Source organism: Colobus angolensis, unplaced genomic scaffold (genome assembly GCF_000951035.1).
Source record: "Colobus angolensis palliatus isolate OR3802 unplaced genomic scaffold, Cang.pa_1.0 Scaffold5, whole genome shotgun sequence".
NCBI lineage: Eukaryota > Metazoa > Chordata > Mammalia > Primates > Cercopithecidae > Colobus > Colobus angolensis.
The window spans coordinates 19,295,723-19,316,033 of NW_012118487.1; the positions used below are offsets into that span (position 1 = coordinate 19,295,723).

The 20,311-nt window shown below is 38.9% G+C and overlaps 1 protein-coding gene across 3 annotated transcripts in view; it reads right to left on the reverse strand.

Annotated features, from left to right (window-relative positions):
- The window catches only part of PALLD (palladin, cytoskeletal associated protein), a 436,126-nt gene extending 422,774 nt beyond the window's left edge, over positions 1–13,352 (reverse strand). For 2 of the 3 annotated variants that reach the window (XM_011959641.1, XM_011959640.1), the window contains exons 1-2: positions 13,224–13,352; positions 3,634–3,638 (exon numbers count right to left, since the gene is read on the reverse strand). Coding sequence is in view for 1 of the 3 variants with exons in the window: in XM_011959639.1 (XP_011815029.1) it covers positions 2,303–2,307; positions 2,536–2,657 (127 nt within the window). In the remaining 2 variants the exon portion in view is untranslated. Of the gene's footprint in view, positions 1–2,302; positions 2,308–2,535; positions 2,873–3,633; positions 3,639–13,223 lie in introns of all 3 variants that reach the window. The other variant, XM_011959639.1, reaches the window with a different exon arrangement.
- Positions 13,353–20,311: the final 6,959 nt, after the last annotated feature.

Sequence of the window (20,311 nt, forward strand, 5' to 3'; positions counted from 1 at the left end):
TACATGGGAATATCAGCAAAATTAAGTAAAAGATGTTCCATTATCTGTAAGCTATTACAGTTTTAAATTCCACTGACATTTTGAACTAAATATTGTGAGGCAATGACTCCTCGTTACTCGAAGTGTGCCATTCTTTTGCCATATATTGTTCATAGAATACTGAGAGGGAAGATCTAGAAAACATCAGCAGTGATGTCTGCCATGAGACTGAGTCTAGGAGTGAATAATGGAAGCTTCCTGGATGTGGTGAACCTCGACTTTCTACCTCATGTCAGTTAGGAGTAAACTTAGTGAGACATTTCCCAGAAATGGTGTGTCTTCAGAGGACTGAATTGAGTTGCTTGTGTAGAAGTATCTTCCCATCTAAGAAAATCTCTAATTTCAAAAAACATTATGCAAGAGTAGAGGGGGTTGTAGAAATCCACCTCAAGAACCTGCTGCTTCATTGGATGCAGTGAGTCATAGACCTGCTGATTAAACAAGATATTTAATCTGAGATCCTGAAACTCATTATTAACATACCCCATTTTCTTAAGTGGAATACTGTACTTTTGCCTTAGATGTCTTCTTAGAAAGATAGCTACTTTTTTGTGCCTGAATTATTAGATTCCCCATATGCTAGCCCTACTCTATCTACTGAACCATATTTCACACTCTTCTTCAAGTAAATCCTTAGTCCTTCAGAGGATGTCGTCATTCTCCCTGACTTTACCAACCCAGATATCATTCTAATTCCTTTGTCCTGTCTGTGCTGCAGGATAGAAACATTCTGACTGGTCTCCAGTTACTCAGATATGGCTCATATATGGAGAACAATTATATTCAGTATATTTTAAATACTTGAATATATTTTCTTCATGAGAAACAGGCAGTTAAAGTATGATTTTGAAAAGGCAAAGGTATAGTCAACCTGTAAAAATCAAATAACACGTATTCGAGTTTGTATTTAACAACTGAAAAAATCAGTAATATATTACAAGCATTTCCAAGGAGACACTGAAGATGAGACACATGTAGGCAATCAGGAATGCTGAAATGAAGTTGGTCATAGATTTGAAACTGGTTTGGAATCATTTATAAGAGTGGAAATCTATAGCATTTCTACTAGAAAAAATCATTTTTATATCTATGTACCAGTATAATTTGCATTGTTTTTAGATTTTTCCAACTTACAGAGTTGTAAAATTGTAAAGACAATAAAAGGCATAGACTCCTGTGAAGTTAGATGACCCTGGAAGGTCCACCAGAGCTTATCCAGCATTCTGTTGCAAGGACACCCAGTACCATTTTGTATATTTCAAAACGTTTTATAGTTTGTCCTACCAAGGCAGCCAGGTTTCTCTCAGTAATGGGCTCTGAAGTACAATTGACCCCTCAGTCAGCACACATGGTAGATAGGGGAAGCTAGGATCAGGATCAACTCTTACAAGGTGTGGGGAGATGAGCCGTTAGGTAACATGGATCCAGAAGAGACATGAAGGTGGAGAGGGGGAGACTCGGGGGCTGAAAGTATGTTTGTGTACCAAAGGCACAACAGACTGTATTTTCATTTATTGCATTTCTTGTAAAATTTATTTCTCTTTGAAAGAAAGCTACTGTGTTATTTATTTATTGTGGCCTGAAAGAAATTCAGTTGAAATCAGTGCTAAAGGAGATTGAAAAACATTTTGTGTCAACCAAACCTGTGGTAGGCTAAAATCCAAGGAGATAATTGCAACAAAACCTTTGATTCTAGACATGGCTAAATTGTGAAGCCTAAGCTGGGATAGATGTACTGCATGGACCAGAATTACCCATTCAAAATGTATTTATGGACTATATACCACATGCCTGGTAATGTGCTAGGGACCTTGAAAAAGTAAAGGTTTTTGCCCTCATGGAACTTAATACAAATTACAAATAAATAATAACCCTATATAATTGAGTATGTCTTTTTAAAATTGTATTTTATTTTTTAAATTGACAAATAATAATTGTACATAATTATGGGGTACCTAGTGATGTTTCAGTGCATATCATGTATAGTGATCAGATCAGGGTAACTAGCATATTCATCTCTAATATTTATGATTTCTTTGTGTTGGGAACATTCAACGTTTTCCTTCTAGCCATTTGAAACTATAGAGTATGTTATTGTTAGCTATAGTCATCCTGCAGTGGTATAGAACCACAGAGTGCTGTGATAGCACCTAGAAGCAACAGCAAGGTCAGGATCAGGAAACTTTTATGAAAGAGAAAGCTGAAAGAATAATGTGTGAGGGATGAGGAAGAGCAGGGAGGTGAAGAGGGTACTGGCAGAAACGTATTCTAAGACTTGGATCCCAGAGAGCGCATGACAGACTCAGGTAACTCCGCTAAGCATTTCAGCTAAACAGAGATCTATCTGGAAATGGGGAAATAACCAGAGGTAAGGCTAGAAAGCAGGAGTTAGGGCAGAGAGAGCCTGGAGCCATGCACAGAGCTTGCATTTTATGTTGTGGGTAGTCAGTGGGCAAGGAAGAGTGTTAAGTCCATGAGAGATGTCACCAGACTTACATTTTTGAGAGATAACTGATTGCAGCCTGGATGGGCGACAGAGGTAGGTGAAGAGGAAGACAAGACTGACAGTAGGGCGGTCCATGAGAAGGCTTGTGCAGTAATCCAGGGAGTGAGCACATTTATCAGGGTTTCATGTTTGGTTGCCATCATCTGGCCGTCTTCATTTTGGAGAATTCCTCATGTTCTGAGGCTCAGTGAGAAACTGAGCTCACTTGTAATGGGATGTGAAATCTCCAAGTATTTTCTTTCCCAGCCCCTTGGAGACTGGACACAAGTCTTGGCACTTGGCCTAGACAGCGATTAGATGTGTTCATCTTGGACTCTGAAGTGAGAGCTGGTGATTCAGAGGAGCAGTGGGTCCAGGGTCCATAAGATAGATGATAGAAAGGAAAGAACTTGGTAATTGATTAAAGGCAGAGGCAATGTAGAGGCAGGATTACAGGTTTCTCACCTCAACAGCCAGATGACGGTACCATTAACTTACATGCTACAAGTGGAGGAACAAGTTTTTTTTTTTTTTTGAGACGGAATCTCGCTCTGTCGCCCAGGCTGGAGTGCAGTGACCGGATCTCAGCTCACTGCAAGCTCCGCCTCCCGGGTTCACGCCTTTCTCCTGCCTCAGCCTCCGGAGTAGCTGGGACTACAGGCACCCGCCACCTCGCCCGGCTAGTTTTTTGTATTTTTTAGTAGAGACGGGGTTTCACTGGGTTAGCCAGGATGATCTCGATCTCCTGACCTCATGATCCGCCCGTCTCGGCCTTCCAAAGTACTGGGATTACAGGCTTGAGCCACTGCGCCCGGCCAAGTTATTTTTTTTCAAGCTTGATTTTGATTTGAGCCTTTTGCAGTTGAGGGACCTTTGGTAACTCTGGTGTTGATGTCTAGGTGATTTGAGATGCTCATCTAGAGCCCAGGAGAAGGAAGAGCAGAGCTGGATTGGGGATTATTAGCCTATGGGTGGCACTTTAAGACATGGGAATGCATAAGGTTATCGAGGAAAAAAGGAGAAGATAGAATCCTTCAAAGAATCAAAGGGAAGCAAGGAGAGCTAGATGTCATGGGAGCTGGGAGAGAAAATATCTCAGGAAGCAGTACGTGTTCTTTTGATTTTAGCAACTTGGGAATATTTAGCACCATCACAACAGCACTTTTGGTGTACGCAACAGAAATATAAGCCAGGTTGCTATATGGAAGGAAAGGAAAGAAGAAGGAAAGAAAGAAAATATTACAGGTGTGGTGGATTGTTTTGAAAAGATCATAGGAAGAAGGAGAGACAGAAGGTAGTAGTTGAACAAAAGTATAGACTCCGGTGAGGTTTATTGTTCATTTTTAGGATAGAACACTACAGCATGTTTTACACAAACCGAATTAGGCAGTAAGAAGAGAGAAGCTGACAATAAATGTAAGAAAGTGTGATGATTTATAGGTCGGCTCTCAAAAGATGTAGGAAGAAGTGAGTTATTGTAGGACAAATGGAGTATGAGGTCTTCAGCTTCCAGTAGGAAGGGGGCAGTTCTTTCATTGTTAAAGGAGAGAAGTAACAAAGGGTGTGTGTGTGTGTTGGGGTGGGGCGCTGGGGGTTGGGAGTGGAGGGCGGTAAGAGAGAGAGAGAGAAAGAGAAAGAGAAAGATGAGATTCTCTGCAAAAATTTGTAATAGAAAGGAGAGTTCCCATACTGAGACTCCTGTGCATTGGAAGTTTATGAGGACAGAAGATGATTTGAAATAGCCGTTGTAGAAAAAGGGAGAAAGAAGTTTCCTAAGAAGGATTTATGGGCAGAGGTGAGGGCCTGGTTGAAGTTAGACGTGATGTATTTATAGTGTCATTACTCTGTGTGATTGTGCGATTCTCTCCACCAGAGCTCAGCCATCCAGGTGAAGCCATCCAGCAGAGATAGATGATCCCGGTTTGACATGCAGGTAAAATGGGAGGGAAGTGAGCAAGGCCATTGAAAATATGGTCAAGGAAAAGGTGACCTTTGACATATATGCTGGGTTGGAATTCATGGGTAGGAGTTTGAATGTAGAGATTGTCTTTTGTTTTTTTGAACCAATGTCAGAGTTGAGTAGTTGCAACAGAGACTGTATGGCACATGAAGCCTAAAATATTTACCTGCACTTTCACAGAAAAAAATTGCCAACCCCTTCTACAGAACATTAGCTGCCTGATGAATTCATATGATATATATAAAGGCTGTTAATAATCACAATGATTGATAATGATGAAGACTGCTTACCCTGAGGTGGGCATTGTGCCCAGAGTCATCATGTAGATTATTTCATTTAAAATCCTCACAGCAGCCTCTGGTTTAGAAAGAAGGAAATAGAGGCAGAAAATCTGAGTGGGAGAACCAAGGTTTAAGCTCAGGGAATAGCTCCAGAGCTTATGTCCTATGTAGTTTACCATCTTACCATTGTAGTTTTCATAATTGAGAATCCTGAGCAATGTATCAGACTAACAAAACTGTGGGTCAGAAATCAGAGTTCTACTATTCAATTGTGTTTTAGTTCCAAATAAACATAATATGATACATTTTAAAACTTCACAAGACGCATTATATGAAAAAGCTTAAAGCAAACTTCTGAATGATGAAAACACTTTCAATTCTTAAAGGGAGTGTTTGCTGGAGGCAGAATATCTCACCTGCTTATTAACTCATATTTTGGTTTTAAAGAGGCGCCGTCTGACAGGATCCAGTGGTCAGGATTAGGTGTAGCTTTAAAACTGCTTGCACATTGAAAAAGAATATAATAGTTCTATGGCATATCTGGTTCACGCTTAATTTGCAACCCAGTTATTGCTGTGGGAACATACACATGGGCTAGGGAAAATGCTCATTCAAGGAGGATGAACAAGGGCGGTTTCCAAGTGGGCCAAGTTCACTGGAAAATTGTGCTTCAGAGATTTCCATGTCAGTCAGCACTCCAAAGTGAAAAGGTCAAAATCAAAAGGAATGTAACACAACCACAAATATCACCATCATTTGCCTGAGATCATGTTTTCTGTCAAACACTGCTCTTGGTAATTCTGTGCTGGTGTGATAGACACAGAAGATGAAATAGACTAAAATGACCCACTAATACTGCTATTAATGAGTGAAGAGGAAATGAGGTAAACACCAAAGCCATTAAAGTGTTTCTACTCTAGTAAGTAGCATTGAAAGATTTTAAAATTTTGAGGAATAAAGGATTCTTTGGCATCTTTAAATTGTCTTGTCCCCTGTCTCCTCCCTTTTCTCAGAAGGAATCTGAATTTCCTAGAAATTCTTCTACTGCTTCTTTTTCTCATCCTTGTCTTATCCATCACCTGCAGTATTAGCAGTTTAGCTTAATTGTCATTTTTCCTAAAACACTCATTAGCCACAGCTATCTTTTTTTTTTTTTTTTGAGATGGAGTCTTTCGCTTTGTCACCCAGGCTGGAGTGCAATGATGTGACCTCGACTGACTGCAACATACGCCTCCCAGGTTCAGAGGATTCTCCTGCCTCCCAAGTAGCTGAGATTACCAGGCGCCTGCCACCATGCCCAGCTAATTTTTGTGTTTTTAGTAGAGATGTGCTTTTACCATATTGGCCAGGCTGGTCTTGAACTCCTGACCTTGTGATCTGCCTGCCTCAGCCTCCCAAAGCGCTGGGATTACAAGTATGAACTACTGTGCCTGGCCAACCACAACTGTTCTTTAATTTGCTTGAAGTTGCATAGCTCTGCTGCGTTCTTCACCATGGAAGAAATGACTCCTCCTTGGCCTTGCCCATCTTATAGTCATGCTTCCTTTCTTCTACTTCCCTTTCCCGGAATAGTAAGTTGAACATGAAATCAATGGAGCAACTGCTTAGTTGTGCAAGAGAAGCTTCAAGGAGGACAAATATGAGCCAGGCATAGTTATTCTCCTTAAATGATCTTACAATCCAGGAGGAGGGATTAGACAAGAGTAAAAAATAACTCAGTTACAAGGAGGAGCGTGATAATTGCTATTAAAATAGTTTCAACAAATTGCAGTAAGGGATAAAAATGGTAAGAGAGATCATAGTTACAAACTGGGTCACGTCCCTCTTTTGGTTTTTATTTTTTTCCTATGATGCTCCCTGGCTGATGAGAAAACCTCCAAAGCATGATGTGCAGGTTAAACGTGCCCGTGGACAGTCTGAGCTGATGGAAGTTCTCCAGCCTCACCCTTCATCATCACTAACACACATGCACTCAGGCCTCCCTGGCCCACTCACCATTCCTCAGACATTTCAGGTTCTTTCTGGTCTTCACACCTTTGCACTTGCTGCTCCTTTTGCTTAAAATTTGCTTCCTTTCTCTTTTTCTTTTCTTTTCTTTGTTTTTTTTTTTTTTTTTAGACGGAGTATCGCTCCGTCTCCCAGGCTGGAGTGCGGTGGCATAATCTCGGCTTGCTGCAAGCTCCACCTCCTGGGTTCACGCCATTCTCCTGCCTCAGCCTCCCGAGTAGCTGGGACTACAGGTGCCCGCCACCACGCCTGGCTACTTTTTGTATTTTTAGTAGAGACGGGGTTTCACCGTGTTAGCCAGGATGTTCTCAATCTCCTGACCTTGTGATCTGCCTGCCTCAGCCTCCCAAAGTGCTGGGATTACAGGCGTGAGCCACTGCGTCTGGCCCTCTTTCTGTTTTTCAACCTCCAGTTCATTCTTGAAAACTTTCTTAAATTTTACCACTTTTTGGTACTTTCTAACGATTCCCCAGTCAACATAGTTTGCTGCTTCTTCCAAGCATGTCGCTTCGCATTGCGTTTCTCATAGCAGTCATTATATTAAATTACATGTATTTATTTAGAGAATGCTTTCTTCATTCAACTGTGAGCCCCATGGAAGCAGGAGCTGTGACTGGCGTCTTTGTATGGCAAATGCTTAGCACACTGTCTAGGTTACGGCAGATGATGGAGAAAAGCTAAGAAATACCGGGTGTTTGAAATGTGGTTTGAGCCCTGGATAGGATTTGACAGACACATGAACAAGGCCATGAGGCAGGAAATGTTCTGATGTCTAATTTGCTTTCACCCTCCCAGAACCTGCTGCGGCATTTCTCTGGGACATGCTCTCTTCAGCTAAACGTTATTCTGCTCTTTGGAGTGAGGGTCTCATTCTGTCTCCTGGCTTGGACTGAAATGGCATGATCATAGCTCACTGTAGCCTTGAATTCCTGTGCTCACGGGATCCTCCTGCCTCATTCTCCTGAGTAGCTAGAACTACGGGCGTGCATCATCAGGCCTGGCTAAATTGTAAAATATATTTTTGTAGAAATGAGGTCTCCCTTTTTTGCACATGCCCGTCTCAAACTCCTGGACTCAAGGCATCCTCCTGCTTTGGCCTCCCGAAGTTCTGGGATTACAGATGTGAGCCCCTGAGTGCAACTAAATGTTATTCTGCTTTTAAACTAGGTTTTTCCTCAATTTTATCAACTGTTACTTGTGCCCCATGCTCTATTTTCTAGTAAGAACTTGATAGAGTAATCAGTGCTAAATGTTAGTGTATACCTATAACACATAACTGTGTCTACATATAAAATACACTTTACCTGCTCATTTTGCTAATACGAAATCAGTCATAGGTCAGACATTGTGTTAAAAAAAAAAGGTATCTATAAAGACATGGATGTTAATGTTTCTCGTTATCCTCGAAGACAGTTTCTTATGAAAAAATTTGGAACTAGAAAAGCATTTATTCTATTTTCTGGCAATTCTGTTAGACAAAGAATTCTGTAAACTTCGATGACGCTTTCACATGGGTACTAGCAAGCTCAGGGTTAAATTTTCCGTCATAGAAATTCAGATGTTTTTAGCTAAAAAAACTTTTTTTGCTTACTTTTCTCATTGTTTTATTCAGTCAGCATTTATTTATTGAGTGCCTGCTATATGCTAGGCACCTCTTTTATAGGCCAGGGACATAGCTGGGAAGAAGATAGATTCTCTGTCCTAGGAGGTAAAGATTCTGAGAAAGGACAAAGGTAGTAAATTGAGAAAACATTTCAAGTTCAAAGCTTTTTGTACTTGGTTTGATCTTCTATATTTTCTTAATTGATTTTGGGCAATTGTACTATGCTTTTATTGCATACAGCTTCAGACTAGCTTTGAAAGTTGTTAGGGTGCAAAAATATAAGGTAAAATGAAATGCACATTCGCATGTTAATTTCACACCTACAGACCACTGCTGTTTTGGGGGGCACACCCTTGGCGGGGAAGGTGGTGAAAGTCGCAAGAGGAGAACGTGCTCAGGTCAGTGGTCCTTTTGGTTCCTTCAGAGTGTACCACGGGGGCACTGCTGTGTCACCTCATGGCGCTCTGAAGGGAAATTCTCCCAGGTGAATTTCGACATTTATGCATAATGCCAGACTCTTCATCTTAAGCAGACATTTAGTGAAGCAGAGGTTTGGGAGGGTTGGCAAATATTGTGAGTCATTACAGAATGCTATCTACCTTGAATTGTCAACAGGCAGCTTATATCCTTATAAGCATCTTGGCTTATCCTAAGCAAATATTGCTTTCAAATGTAAACGTCCATGGTGACCTATTTTGTTAACCCCCTGGGCATATCTCCTTCTCTCTTTTTTTTTAAATTTTGGAGATAGGGTCTCATTCTGTTGCCCAGGCTGTAATAGTGCAGTGGTGTGATCATAGCTCACTGCAACCTTGACCTAGTGGGCTCAAAGGACCCTTTTGCTTTAGCTTCCCAAGTAGTTGGGACTACAGGTGCATGTCACCAAGTCCTGCTAATTCTCTTTTATTTTTTGTAGAGAAAGGGTCTCCCTTCATTGCCCAGGCTTGTCTTCAACTCTTGGCCTCAAGCAATCCTCCTGCCTCAGGCTCCTGAGTTGCTGGGATTACAGGCACAAGCCAAGAGGCCTGGCTATTTCATTCTTTTTTAAGGAATTTTATGTCACTTAATTTATAGATTACTTCTAATTGTAATTTTATGGTTTGCAACTTCTCCTTAAGTTAATGTCATCTGAATTCTGTTAGATTCATGTTATACTATAAAATATAGAACATATAAATAAGTTTTCATTGGTATGTATATTACACATTTGACATAAGTAATTTTATGAATCTTATCTTGGCATGACTATCTTAATATTTGGGAAAACATTTATTTTTTAGTTCCTGAATATGTACTATAGGCATAAATGTATATGGTTCACATTCATATATGAATATACAAATGATAGAAAAGATAAGATAGACAAATTTAAAAATTATGACTACGATTTACCTTTAAAGTTGCTGACTTTTGGGGATAGATTACTTGAAAGCCAGCTCTATGATATTTGGGAGAATCCTCTCTGTTGTCATTTAAGAAATATTTATAGGGGGCTGGGCATGGTGGCTCAGGCCTGTACTCTCAGCACTTTTGGAGACTGAGGCAGGAAGATTGCTTGAGCCCAGGAGTTCAGTACCAGCCTGGGCAACATAGTGAGACTTCATCTCTACAAAAATACAGAAAAAACCCGAAAAAATTAGCTGAGTGCAGTGATGTGTGCCTGTAGCCTCAGCTACTCCAGAGGCTGAGGTGGGAGGATTATTTGAATCCAAGAGTTCTAGGCTGCGGTGAGCGATGATCAGGTCACTGCATTCCAGCTTGGGCAGCAGAGTGAGACCCTGACTGAAAAAACAAACAAGACTCCTGGGATCACCCCCTGGCATGATCACCCCCTGGCATGATCCCCATGAATCAAGGCACTATTGACTGTTGAAATGGAAATGGGTTTCTTTGACGTGGAGGGACTTGGGGAAGACAAGGAATATACATGAGAAAGAACAGAGTCCAGTAGAAAGAATTCACTGACAAACAATGCAAGTTGTTCCTACAGAACAGCTTGGGAGTTACCTGCTTTCAAAAGTGCACAATTTGATCTTCAGAGCAATCCATGGAGTAGATGTTATTTTTCTATTTTATGTTTTGTATTACCCACAACTGCAGCAGAAAAAGGTTTAATTATTTGTCCCAACCAGAGCCATCAGAAAGTGGCAGACTCAGGGTGGAAGCCTGCATTTAACTGCAGTTTTCTTTTCTTCTTGGGGATATTATAGGAAATTACTTTAAGAATTTAGATAAGGGGAAATCTTTTGAAGTCTGTTTCTGAAATACTTTCAGAGTCGATGAAGAACTGCTACAATTTTGAAAGAAAAAGTTCTATGTTAGAAAAACTCTGACAGACAGTAAGGATCACTTAATACCATGTACCACATTCAGCAGATTCTTTAGAGAGTCGGAATGGAATAGCTAAATTCCCACAGTCATTTAAAAATGTATATGTAGAAAGGAATAAATATATGAAAATGGTTGGAATAACATACACCAACAATCAGCACTGACTACCTCTGTGGGGAGATTTAGGCAGGGGTAAGAGTTGAAAGGTGGGACATTTAGGGGGATCTTTTGTTGCTTACTTTGTAATTTTTTAAAAAAAGTTATAAGTGATTTTTAATTTTAGGTTTAGCAGTTTTATTTATTTTCATATTTAAGCAATTGCTAAAAAAGTAATGCAAACTATTGATACAAAGATTTGATATTGAAATATCTTAATAAAACCTAAACTATGAAAAACAAAGTTAGAAAATCTTTAACACTTTATTTTCGTGCTTCAGAATCATAGGCAACCCCTAGACTAAATCAACTCCCTCCATCCCTCCTTCCTTCTTCCCTGTCTCCCTCCTTCCCTCCCTCCCATCCCTTCTCCCTTCCTTCTTCCCTGTCTCCCTCTTGCTACAAAGGGTCCTTTAGGGCGAAAGTCAAACATGAAAAATTTATGAAATTTTATATTTGATGCAGAAAATGTACTGCAATTTTATAATTTATTAATAAATACACATGGATTATTTTCCTTTCTAATTATTAAATAAATTATCATTGCAGGAAGATATATTTATCCTACAGTTTTAAATATCTCTTTAAACAGCATATTTAATCTCAATTTCAAGGACATAATCTAATAGCTCATTTAATGCCAAAACAGCCAAATAAGATAGTTTACAGAGTTTTTGAAGTTATCCCATATCCTCTTCATCTTATCAACTTTATTCACCATACTGAGTCCATTGCAAATATTTAGATTTTACTTCTGAATTATCCATTTCCACTACCATTATCCAATTCAGGGCTTTATTCTTCTCACTTAAATTCAAAACCTGTTTACCAAATTTGCTTCTCTATTCTCTAATATGATTTAACAGTTAGAAATTTCAGTTGAAGATGTTTTGTTCAATCTTTGTTTTCTTTGCTGTAATTTCACCAGGACACAGTCGTTAACTCTAGATGGCCTGAATTTCTAACTGGAGCTCAGTCATTGCAATACCCTTTGACAGCCTCCACACACATATTGTTTAAGAAGTGGAGCTCTTGTATGGGCCTTGCAGATTTCACTTGGTATCTCTTAAAGAACTTGTCAGATTTATTTTTAAACCTGAATAATGAGCGCCGTCTACTTTTTAAAAAAAAATGAGGTGTAAGGAGGTCAAAGTTATGGTACTTGTCTAGTGCAATCCAGATCCTCGTTCTATTGTGAAATATGCTATAAGGCCAGTTTTAATATTCAACTCTAGTAATAACACAGAAACCCAGAGGAAGAGCTGACACAGAACCCCTGGGATACAGACCCTAATCCATACCAGATTCTAGGATGCCAGAGGACTAATTTGTATTCTAGGAATGTGTAATCATGTATTTACAGGGCAGTTAGTGGCCAGATAAACCTCACTGGCCTTCTCTACTGTTAGCTATAACTTGTCAAAAAGACTTTGATTTTTAAAATCTGAATAATTGAAGTGAGTATTCAAGTTCTTTCTGTGAGAAAAAAAGATTGGAAGGCATCTTTATCATGCAATGAGGATTTAATTTCTGCATATATGTGACTGAATAGATTTTGAATAGTTTTATATTGCCAAGAAATGGGCTTTATATGTCACCACATTATTCATACTAGAAGGCAATTAGTATTTTTAGCAAATGTTAATAAGTAATATGAGCCTGAAATCATTTTATGTCAACCTCCTGTATTGAATTCAAGACAATTTCATGTGCAACTTAAAGCAACATGATAAAAATTATACTGTAATGTTTAAATTGGACTGGACTCCAGAGACTGCACTGCGGTTTCCCTTAGTAAGCATTATCTTATTAAAAGTATGTAAATTTTATGCATGAATATAATTTAAAATACCTAATGTTACTATCCCAACTCATTATGTCCAGTGAGTTACTTTTAGAATCTTTTGAAAGTGTAATTAACAATTTATAATGGACTAAAATCTAAAGTCTATCACTTTAAGCCATCATTATGTATTTAGCTTAAATATGGGTGAGGGTCTAGTAAACTGCATTTTCCTTTTCTGTAAAACATAACACGTACACAATCTTGACAAAAGCTGGCTCCATAAATACATTAAATCCTTTTGGAATTGATAGCACCAACTTAGCATGCTTAAGCTTATAACAGAAAGTATAATTCTCTGACAGCAAAGGCAGAGATAAAGTGGGCAGGCAAATCTTATGTATTATGTGTTTTTGGCAAAACCATAACATTCTCATTACTTTTCCTCTCCAAGCAAAAGAATAATTAAGATATCTTCTAAATATATCATGTTTTCAGAAAAACTTTTATATTTTTAGTTTTTTAAGTTCTTAAAATGTTGCCCTACTAGTTAGTATATTAAGATACACCTTACAGACCTTTTCAGTGCTTGGTCAGTTTGAAGACTCCAGAGAGGTGATGAATTTCAGATGAGTATTTCTTCTTTTCTGGGAGAATGGAGGTTGTGGCCTTGCCTATTCATTAAAGACTGCCTGGTCCGTAGTCACTCTGAGGCAACTGTGGCCTCAGACTCTCATCTGTCCTCTTACTCCACTCAGCTATATTTGGTAACTGAGCTCATGTTTCAGCAGAGTGCCATGATCAGGAATTCCAGCAGCAGGCTGGGAAGCACCCCCAGGACTGAGGGCTGGGTTCTTAGAAATAAAACCACTTAACATAGAAGGAACGATATTTATGGATCTGATAAACATAGGATTTAAACACATTCTTCTGTACTTTGGACTTGTAGCTGGAAATCACCACCTGCCCCGTTAACATGTTCTTAATCAATTTAAAGTACAGTATGTGACTCCAAGTAGAAAAAGTGATAATCCAAATGGAAGCTCTTCTTAGTGTGATCTTCTGCTCTGTGCATTTAAATTTTGGTCATGTGCTAGATTATCCTAAAATAGTAAATTCAGTAACTGAAAATTTAGCCACCTGGCAAATTGAGTGGAAAGTCCCATTGTTCTCTTACTTCATATTGCTAATTAAAAATTGATACACAACTATGGTATGTATTAAAAGCCTTGTCTATAATAGTATTAAATAAGTGTGAACACACAGGGACTGGTCTTATCCATGTTGCAACATTGAGTTCGTAGCTCAATGCCTAGGACATCATGAGCATCTAGTAAATATTCGTCAAAGAAATAAATAAATGTTGAATGAATAATATTCAGGAAAAGTATCAACCCTCTTACGGTTGCAAAAAATGTTTCACAATCATTTAATATTTTGATCTTTCAAATGACAAATAGAGATAGCAAGAGTTTAATATTTTGATCTTTCAAATAACAAACACAGCAAGAATAGAAAGCTTTTCAGTTTAAAGGTCAGATAGCAGAGTCAAATACAAGGGGGCAAAAAGAGCAACACAGAAGCTCCCAGTTACCTTGGAAATGGAGTGCTGAGTCTTCCTTTGTCTGGATAACACCATCACATTTGATTTAGTTTAGTATCTAAAGATATTTTTTTTTCTGATGGTAGAAACCTTGTGAAGTATTTTCTTTATAGGAAATTGTATTGTATTTTCTTTATAGGCAAACCTGGTCCTTTATAAATGGTTCTTTCTAGAACTGGATACTTCTGTGGGTCATTTCATCTATTATATTAATTAAGAAGCGATTATAAAAATTTATGCTTATGAGAGAAATACAAGTCTCGTTGATTGTCTTAGTTTGTGCCATTACAACAAAATGCCACAGACTGGGTAATTTACAAAGAGCAGAAATTTATTTCTCGTAGCTCTGGAGGCTGGGAAGTCTAAGATCAAGGTGCCAGCAGGTTTATTGTCTGGTGAAGTTCCCGTCTCTGCTTCCACAGTCATGCCTTGAGCACTGTGTCCTCACATGGCAGAAGGTGGAAGGGCAAGAGGGGGTCAAACTTCCTCCATCAAGCCCTAAGGGCATCAAATCCCATTCATGAGGAGTCCTCCAGAATCACCTTCTAAAGGTTACACCTCCTGGCGCTGTTGTATAGGGGATTAGTAATTAACATAAATTTTAAAGGGGACAAAAACCTTCAAACCATAGCCTGATTAAACACATGTTTATATCTGCTTTTTCCTAAAGCCACAAGATAATTGTAAAAAACTGAAAAGGGCAGAAATTGGGAGGGAAGACAATAGAAGATATCAGAAGTGAACAAAACTATTGGAAAGAGATAAATGTAAGTATGCATGTAACTAAATTACAAAACTTCAATGCCTGCAGGAGGAGATGCAGAAAAGAAGCAAGTGATTCACCCCATGGAGTCTCAGAAAGGCTTGGGAATTGGAAGCAGTGAACCTGTCTTTGGAAATAATTTTAGTTGGCAACTCTGATTTTTGCCTCTGCCTTCTGGTGAACTGTGAGTCTCATGGTGAATTCCAGAGGCAGTCATGTTGGACTCCTGACCAGATGAGGGAGGCCTCTCCCACATTTCTTTGAATTGCTTGGTTCCTAAATCCTGGTACAACACCAACGAAGTGATGAAGCCATAAGAAGAAAAAAGAAAAAAAAAAACCGCTTGTGGTCCTGAGAGAGGCTTCAAAGCCAGGTATGATTTTAGTCAAAAGGACAGAGAAATGTGACCTTTTTGTGTATGTATTGTAAACAGTGCAGCAAACCCAGCTTGTTTTAAAAATCTTTGAAGAATTTGAGAAACAGAAGTTCTTTTCCTTAGAAAAGTGGCATAAAAAAAAAATTGAGAAAGTTGACCAACACTCTTTTTTTTTTTTTTTTTTGAGACGGAGTCTCGCTCTGTCGCCCAGGCTGGAGTGCAGTGGCCGGATCTCGGCTCACTGTAAGCTCCGCCTCCCGGGTTCACGCCATTCTCCTGCCTCAGCCTCCCGAGTAGCTGGGACTACAGGCGCCCGCCACCTCGCCTGGCTAGTTTTTTGTATTTTTTAGTAGAGACGGGGTTTCACTGGGTTAGCCAGGATGGTCTCGATCTCTTGACCTCGTGATCCGCCCGTCTTGGCCTCCCAAAGTGCTGGGATTACAGGCTTGAGCCACCGTGCCCGGCCAACACTCTTAAGTTAGTATAGCAAGGTCCAATTGATATTAAGGATGAGATTAGTGTATGGACAGTAGTATCATTTCTCATGCACTTTCATATTTCCCACCAGAGCCCGTTTCTGTGTGCACCAACGTTGGGAAAGGTGGTCTGTGGCTCCTTCACGGGGCTCCAGTTCAGTTTTCAAATGATTAATTCTTCTTATAGAAATTCCTGTTCTTTTGAAGCACTTACATTTGCATCAACCATCCTCCATCCCACTTTTTAAAATTAAGACTTTGGATCTAGTTGGGCTGTTGGTTCTCTTCTTCACTCCACACCCTGCCATTATTCTGGTGACTCGGCACCCATTTGTCTATTCTATACCTTGGCATATTGGTTTTGGACCTGCTTTTCTCTATGAATCTTCATCTCCGTTCCTCTTATAGATCACACAAACAGACCTCCTCCACCTCCAAAATCATGTATAACTTACCTACTGCTTCATAACAAATTACTGCAAAAATTAATGTCTTAATACATATTTGTTATTTCACAGTTTCTATGTGTCAAGAATCCATTAGTCTTAGCTGGGTAATTCCAGATCAGGGTATCATGAGATTGTACTGGAGATGTTGCCCCAGCTTCTTTCAGGTGGAAGCATGGCTGGGGCTGGAAAATCTGCTTCCAAGGCAGCTCACTCACATGCCTGGAAAGTTAGTCCTGTTATTGGCTGGAGCCCTGTTGACTTCTCTGTGTCACTGCCTGAGTTTCCTCACTTCCTGGCAGCTGGATTCTGCCAGGATGTCTTTTGTTTTTTTTTTTTTGAGGTGGAGTTTTGCTCTTGTTGCCTAGGCTGGAGTGCAGTGGCACGATCTCGGCTCATGCAACCTGCGCCTCCTGGGTTCAAGCGATTCTCCTGCCTCAGCCTCCTGAGTAGCTGGGATTACAGGCGCCTGCCCCACACCTGGCTAAGTTTTCATATTTTTGGTAGAGATGGGGTTTCATCCAGGCTGGTCTCAAACTCCTGACTTCAGGCGATTCACCCACCTCGGTCTCCCAAAGTGTTGGGATTACAGGTGTGAGCCACAGCACCCGGCCCCATGATGTCTTTTATGATCCAGCCTTGCAGGTCATAGTTCATCTTTTCTGCAGTATCCTTTAGTTATACAAACTGGCAGTATCCACTGGGGGAGGAGACTGCACAGAGGCATAAGAACCAGTTGGCAAGACAATGCATTTGTGGTCATCTTGGCAGTTGGCTACCACACCTCTATTCCCTTTAACCTATCAGTCCTACAGCCACATTGGGGCATGCTCTGTTTTCAAAATCACACATTCAAACATGTTATTTGACTGTAAACTTTCTTCCTCTAGCTCTCTCATACACTGATTTTTCTTCTTCACCAGATTTTCCAGGCTGTAGATCACTCTGTTTTGAGATTTATCTATCAGTGTGCCTCCCAGGTTCAGGTCAGTCAGGGAAACTGGTTTACAAACTTTGTTTTAGGAGATACTGTCGGGCAGCCAATAGAGAAAGTAAAGGTATTCTAAGTGTCCTTGATGAAAGGGGTGTGCAAAGAAATGCTGCAGACTTGCTCATTCATCCCCCTTTGATGTTTTCTTTCTCTTATGATCCAGGAAGTTTGAAAATCCTAAGTGTCAAGAAACAAGTCTACTTACTCCCTTTTCACTTTTATTCCTCTCTTTATTCCTGGCATCAACCATCAGGAAACAAGGATCACGGAGCATGTGAGAAAATGGTAACTGAGAAGTCTGATCAAAGAACACACTAAAATTGGAGGCATGAAACACTTGCAGAATTGTCCTGATGGTCCATCTGGTGATCCTGGGAACAAGTGTCTTTCGAAGCCATGACCAGTCTTTCTACTTCTTCCTCATAGTTTGTATCTGGCTTGCGTCCATGTCACAGGATCAGGTATGGCCCCAAAGACTTGTCTGATTAAACTGGTATATCTATCTGTACATAGCAGTGAACTCCACATTTGTCCCTCATGAGCTTGATTTTATGAAATGTGGTTAAATCTGCTGCATAAATGTGGCCTGAGCCTGTGGGTGGTCTTTTGGTCAAATGTTTCTGCTACTTGGGATGTTTGCTAACTGATGCATATGCACAAAAATGAAGAGAGAAACATAATCTTACGATGATAGGTAATAGAAGTAGAATTGAAATAGTCTGAAAACAAAATCTATGTCTATATACAAGTATTGGGGTACAGTTAGATATTATGATCCTTAGAAATAATCTCATTTTCTATCTGCCTTATAAGGTTCCAAATGTAGAGAAAGTATTATTTATTGTGAAAAAGTCAGTTAAATTAATTTCAAAAGCAGATTTTACTGAATTTAAGCAAATAAAATAAGTCTTGGAATTTACAATGAATGACATCATTATATCCTTCTATTATTCCTTTATCATTGTGTCATTATTCAGTAATATAAAATTGAATGAAGAGAGATGATTGCACATTGCTGTTTTGAATAGTAAAATAAAATTTGAAAAAAATAGTAATAAATAAAAGCCAACAGTGTATTAAAAGAATAATACACTTTGGACAATTGAGTTTTAGCCAAATCATAAAAGTTGGCTTAACATCCAAATTTCTAGTATTTAATTCCTCAAAAGAAACTCAAATGAAAAAAGCCATATGGTCAGCTCCATATATTGTTATTGAGTCTTCAGACAAAATTCAATATCTAGTCTCAATGAGAAAAAAAAAGGTTTGTGAGAAGTGAAGAGAATGTTCTACTTTAACATTATATATTAAGGTATAGGTGCATGTGTGACTGTGTATACATATACATATATGATGCAATATATAGTAATGAGATAAAACACCAAGGAATACTAACAACTAATATGCAAGTTTTAATGTATGCTAAAAAAGAGAAAGGAATGAAATAATGAAATAAATGGAATGCTATATCCTGTTCTTTATATAGGAAGAACTGAGTTTGTAATGTAATCAGTTCTTTATCAGAATAATCTACAAATGTCATATAATCTCAATTAAAATAGCATTTTTGCCAGGTACAGCAGTTTTCACTTGTAATCCCAACACTTTGGGAGGCTGAGGAAGGAGAATTCCTTGACGCCAGGAGTTCAAGACCAGCCTGGGCAATAGAGTGAGACCCTGTCTCTAAAAAACTAAAAAATGTAGCCGGGCTTGGTGGTGTGTTCTTGTAGTCTCAACCACTTGGGAGGCTGAGGTGGGAGGATTGCTTGAGCCCAGGAGTTCAAGGCTGCAGTGAGCCATGATTGTGCCACTGCATACTCCATTCTGGGTAACAGAACAAGGTCTTCTTTCTAAAAAGTAAAAACGAAAATAAAAAATAAAGTAGCATTTTTTGCTTTACTTAGAAAAACTGACACAAAAGTTTACCTAGACAAATTAGCATGGCAGTATATCCAAGAAGATTGTGTGAAAAGGAACTCGAAGGGCAGAGGAGTAGCCCTTCAGTGCTACTGGAGTACTAACAAATTTCTTATGGCAAGACAAGGAATGGAGGAGTGGATGAATAAAATGACATATTTTATTCTTGTATGGAAAGAACATTAGTTTGAATTGGCAGCATGTATGAAATAACTACATACATTTTTATTTATTTCTTGGCCTTGTTCAATTCCACTGACTTGCCCCTCATTATTAAAAAACTGGATTCCTATTTCTCTTCATTCAGCAAATTGAAGTTCTTTTGGCTCACATGAATTGGAAAAAAAATCATAGTGGAATGGATAAATACATATGTAGTCATAGAAATATATTCAAGATTTAGGATAAAAAGTGTATACACAGGAGTGTGTTAGAGCATTATCATATTTGTATGTATAATTATAACTATTTTTATAATTTCTCTCTCTCTCCTGACATATGAATAAAACATTTTAAAGTTTTCCTGGAAGATGACAGTTTAATTTTAGTGAGAAAATGCATTCTGACTAGGATACAAATAGGGTTGTACATTGACTCCAAAGTACATGCTGTATTGTTATTTTAAAAATGGTATCTGAGAAAAACAATGGCATCAGAGATTATCTTGACTGTTACTGTTTCTTACTCTTTATACTTTTCCCTATCAATAATTATGATTTTTAAAATGTATGTTCTAAGGTACTAAAACAAATGATATAGAAATAAGGTATCCCAAATATAGCATTAAGTGAAACAAACACATCGTATACTGGTTATTATATCTGGAAGGTAAGATTAAAGGAAACTTGCATTGTTTTCTTTTTGTATTTGAAATTTGTATGTGTTTGCATTATATTTATCATCAGGAAAATTGTGGGGCTCAGTGGTACATGTCTGTAGTCCCAGCTACTTGGGAGGATGAGGCAGGAGGTTCCCTTGAGCCCAGGACTTCGAGGCCAGCCTGGGTAAAATAGTAGGACTCCATTTCTAAAAGAAAAAGAAAATTCTAGTCATGAGCCTAAAGTCCATTTAATCTTTAAAAATCTTTCTTAATT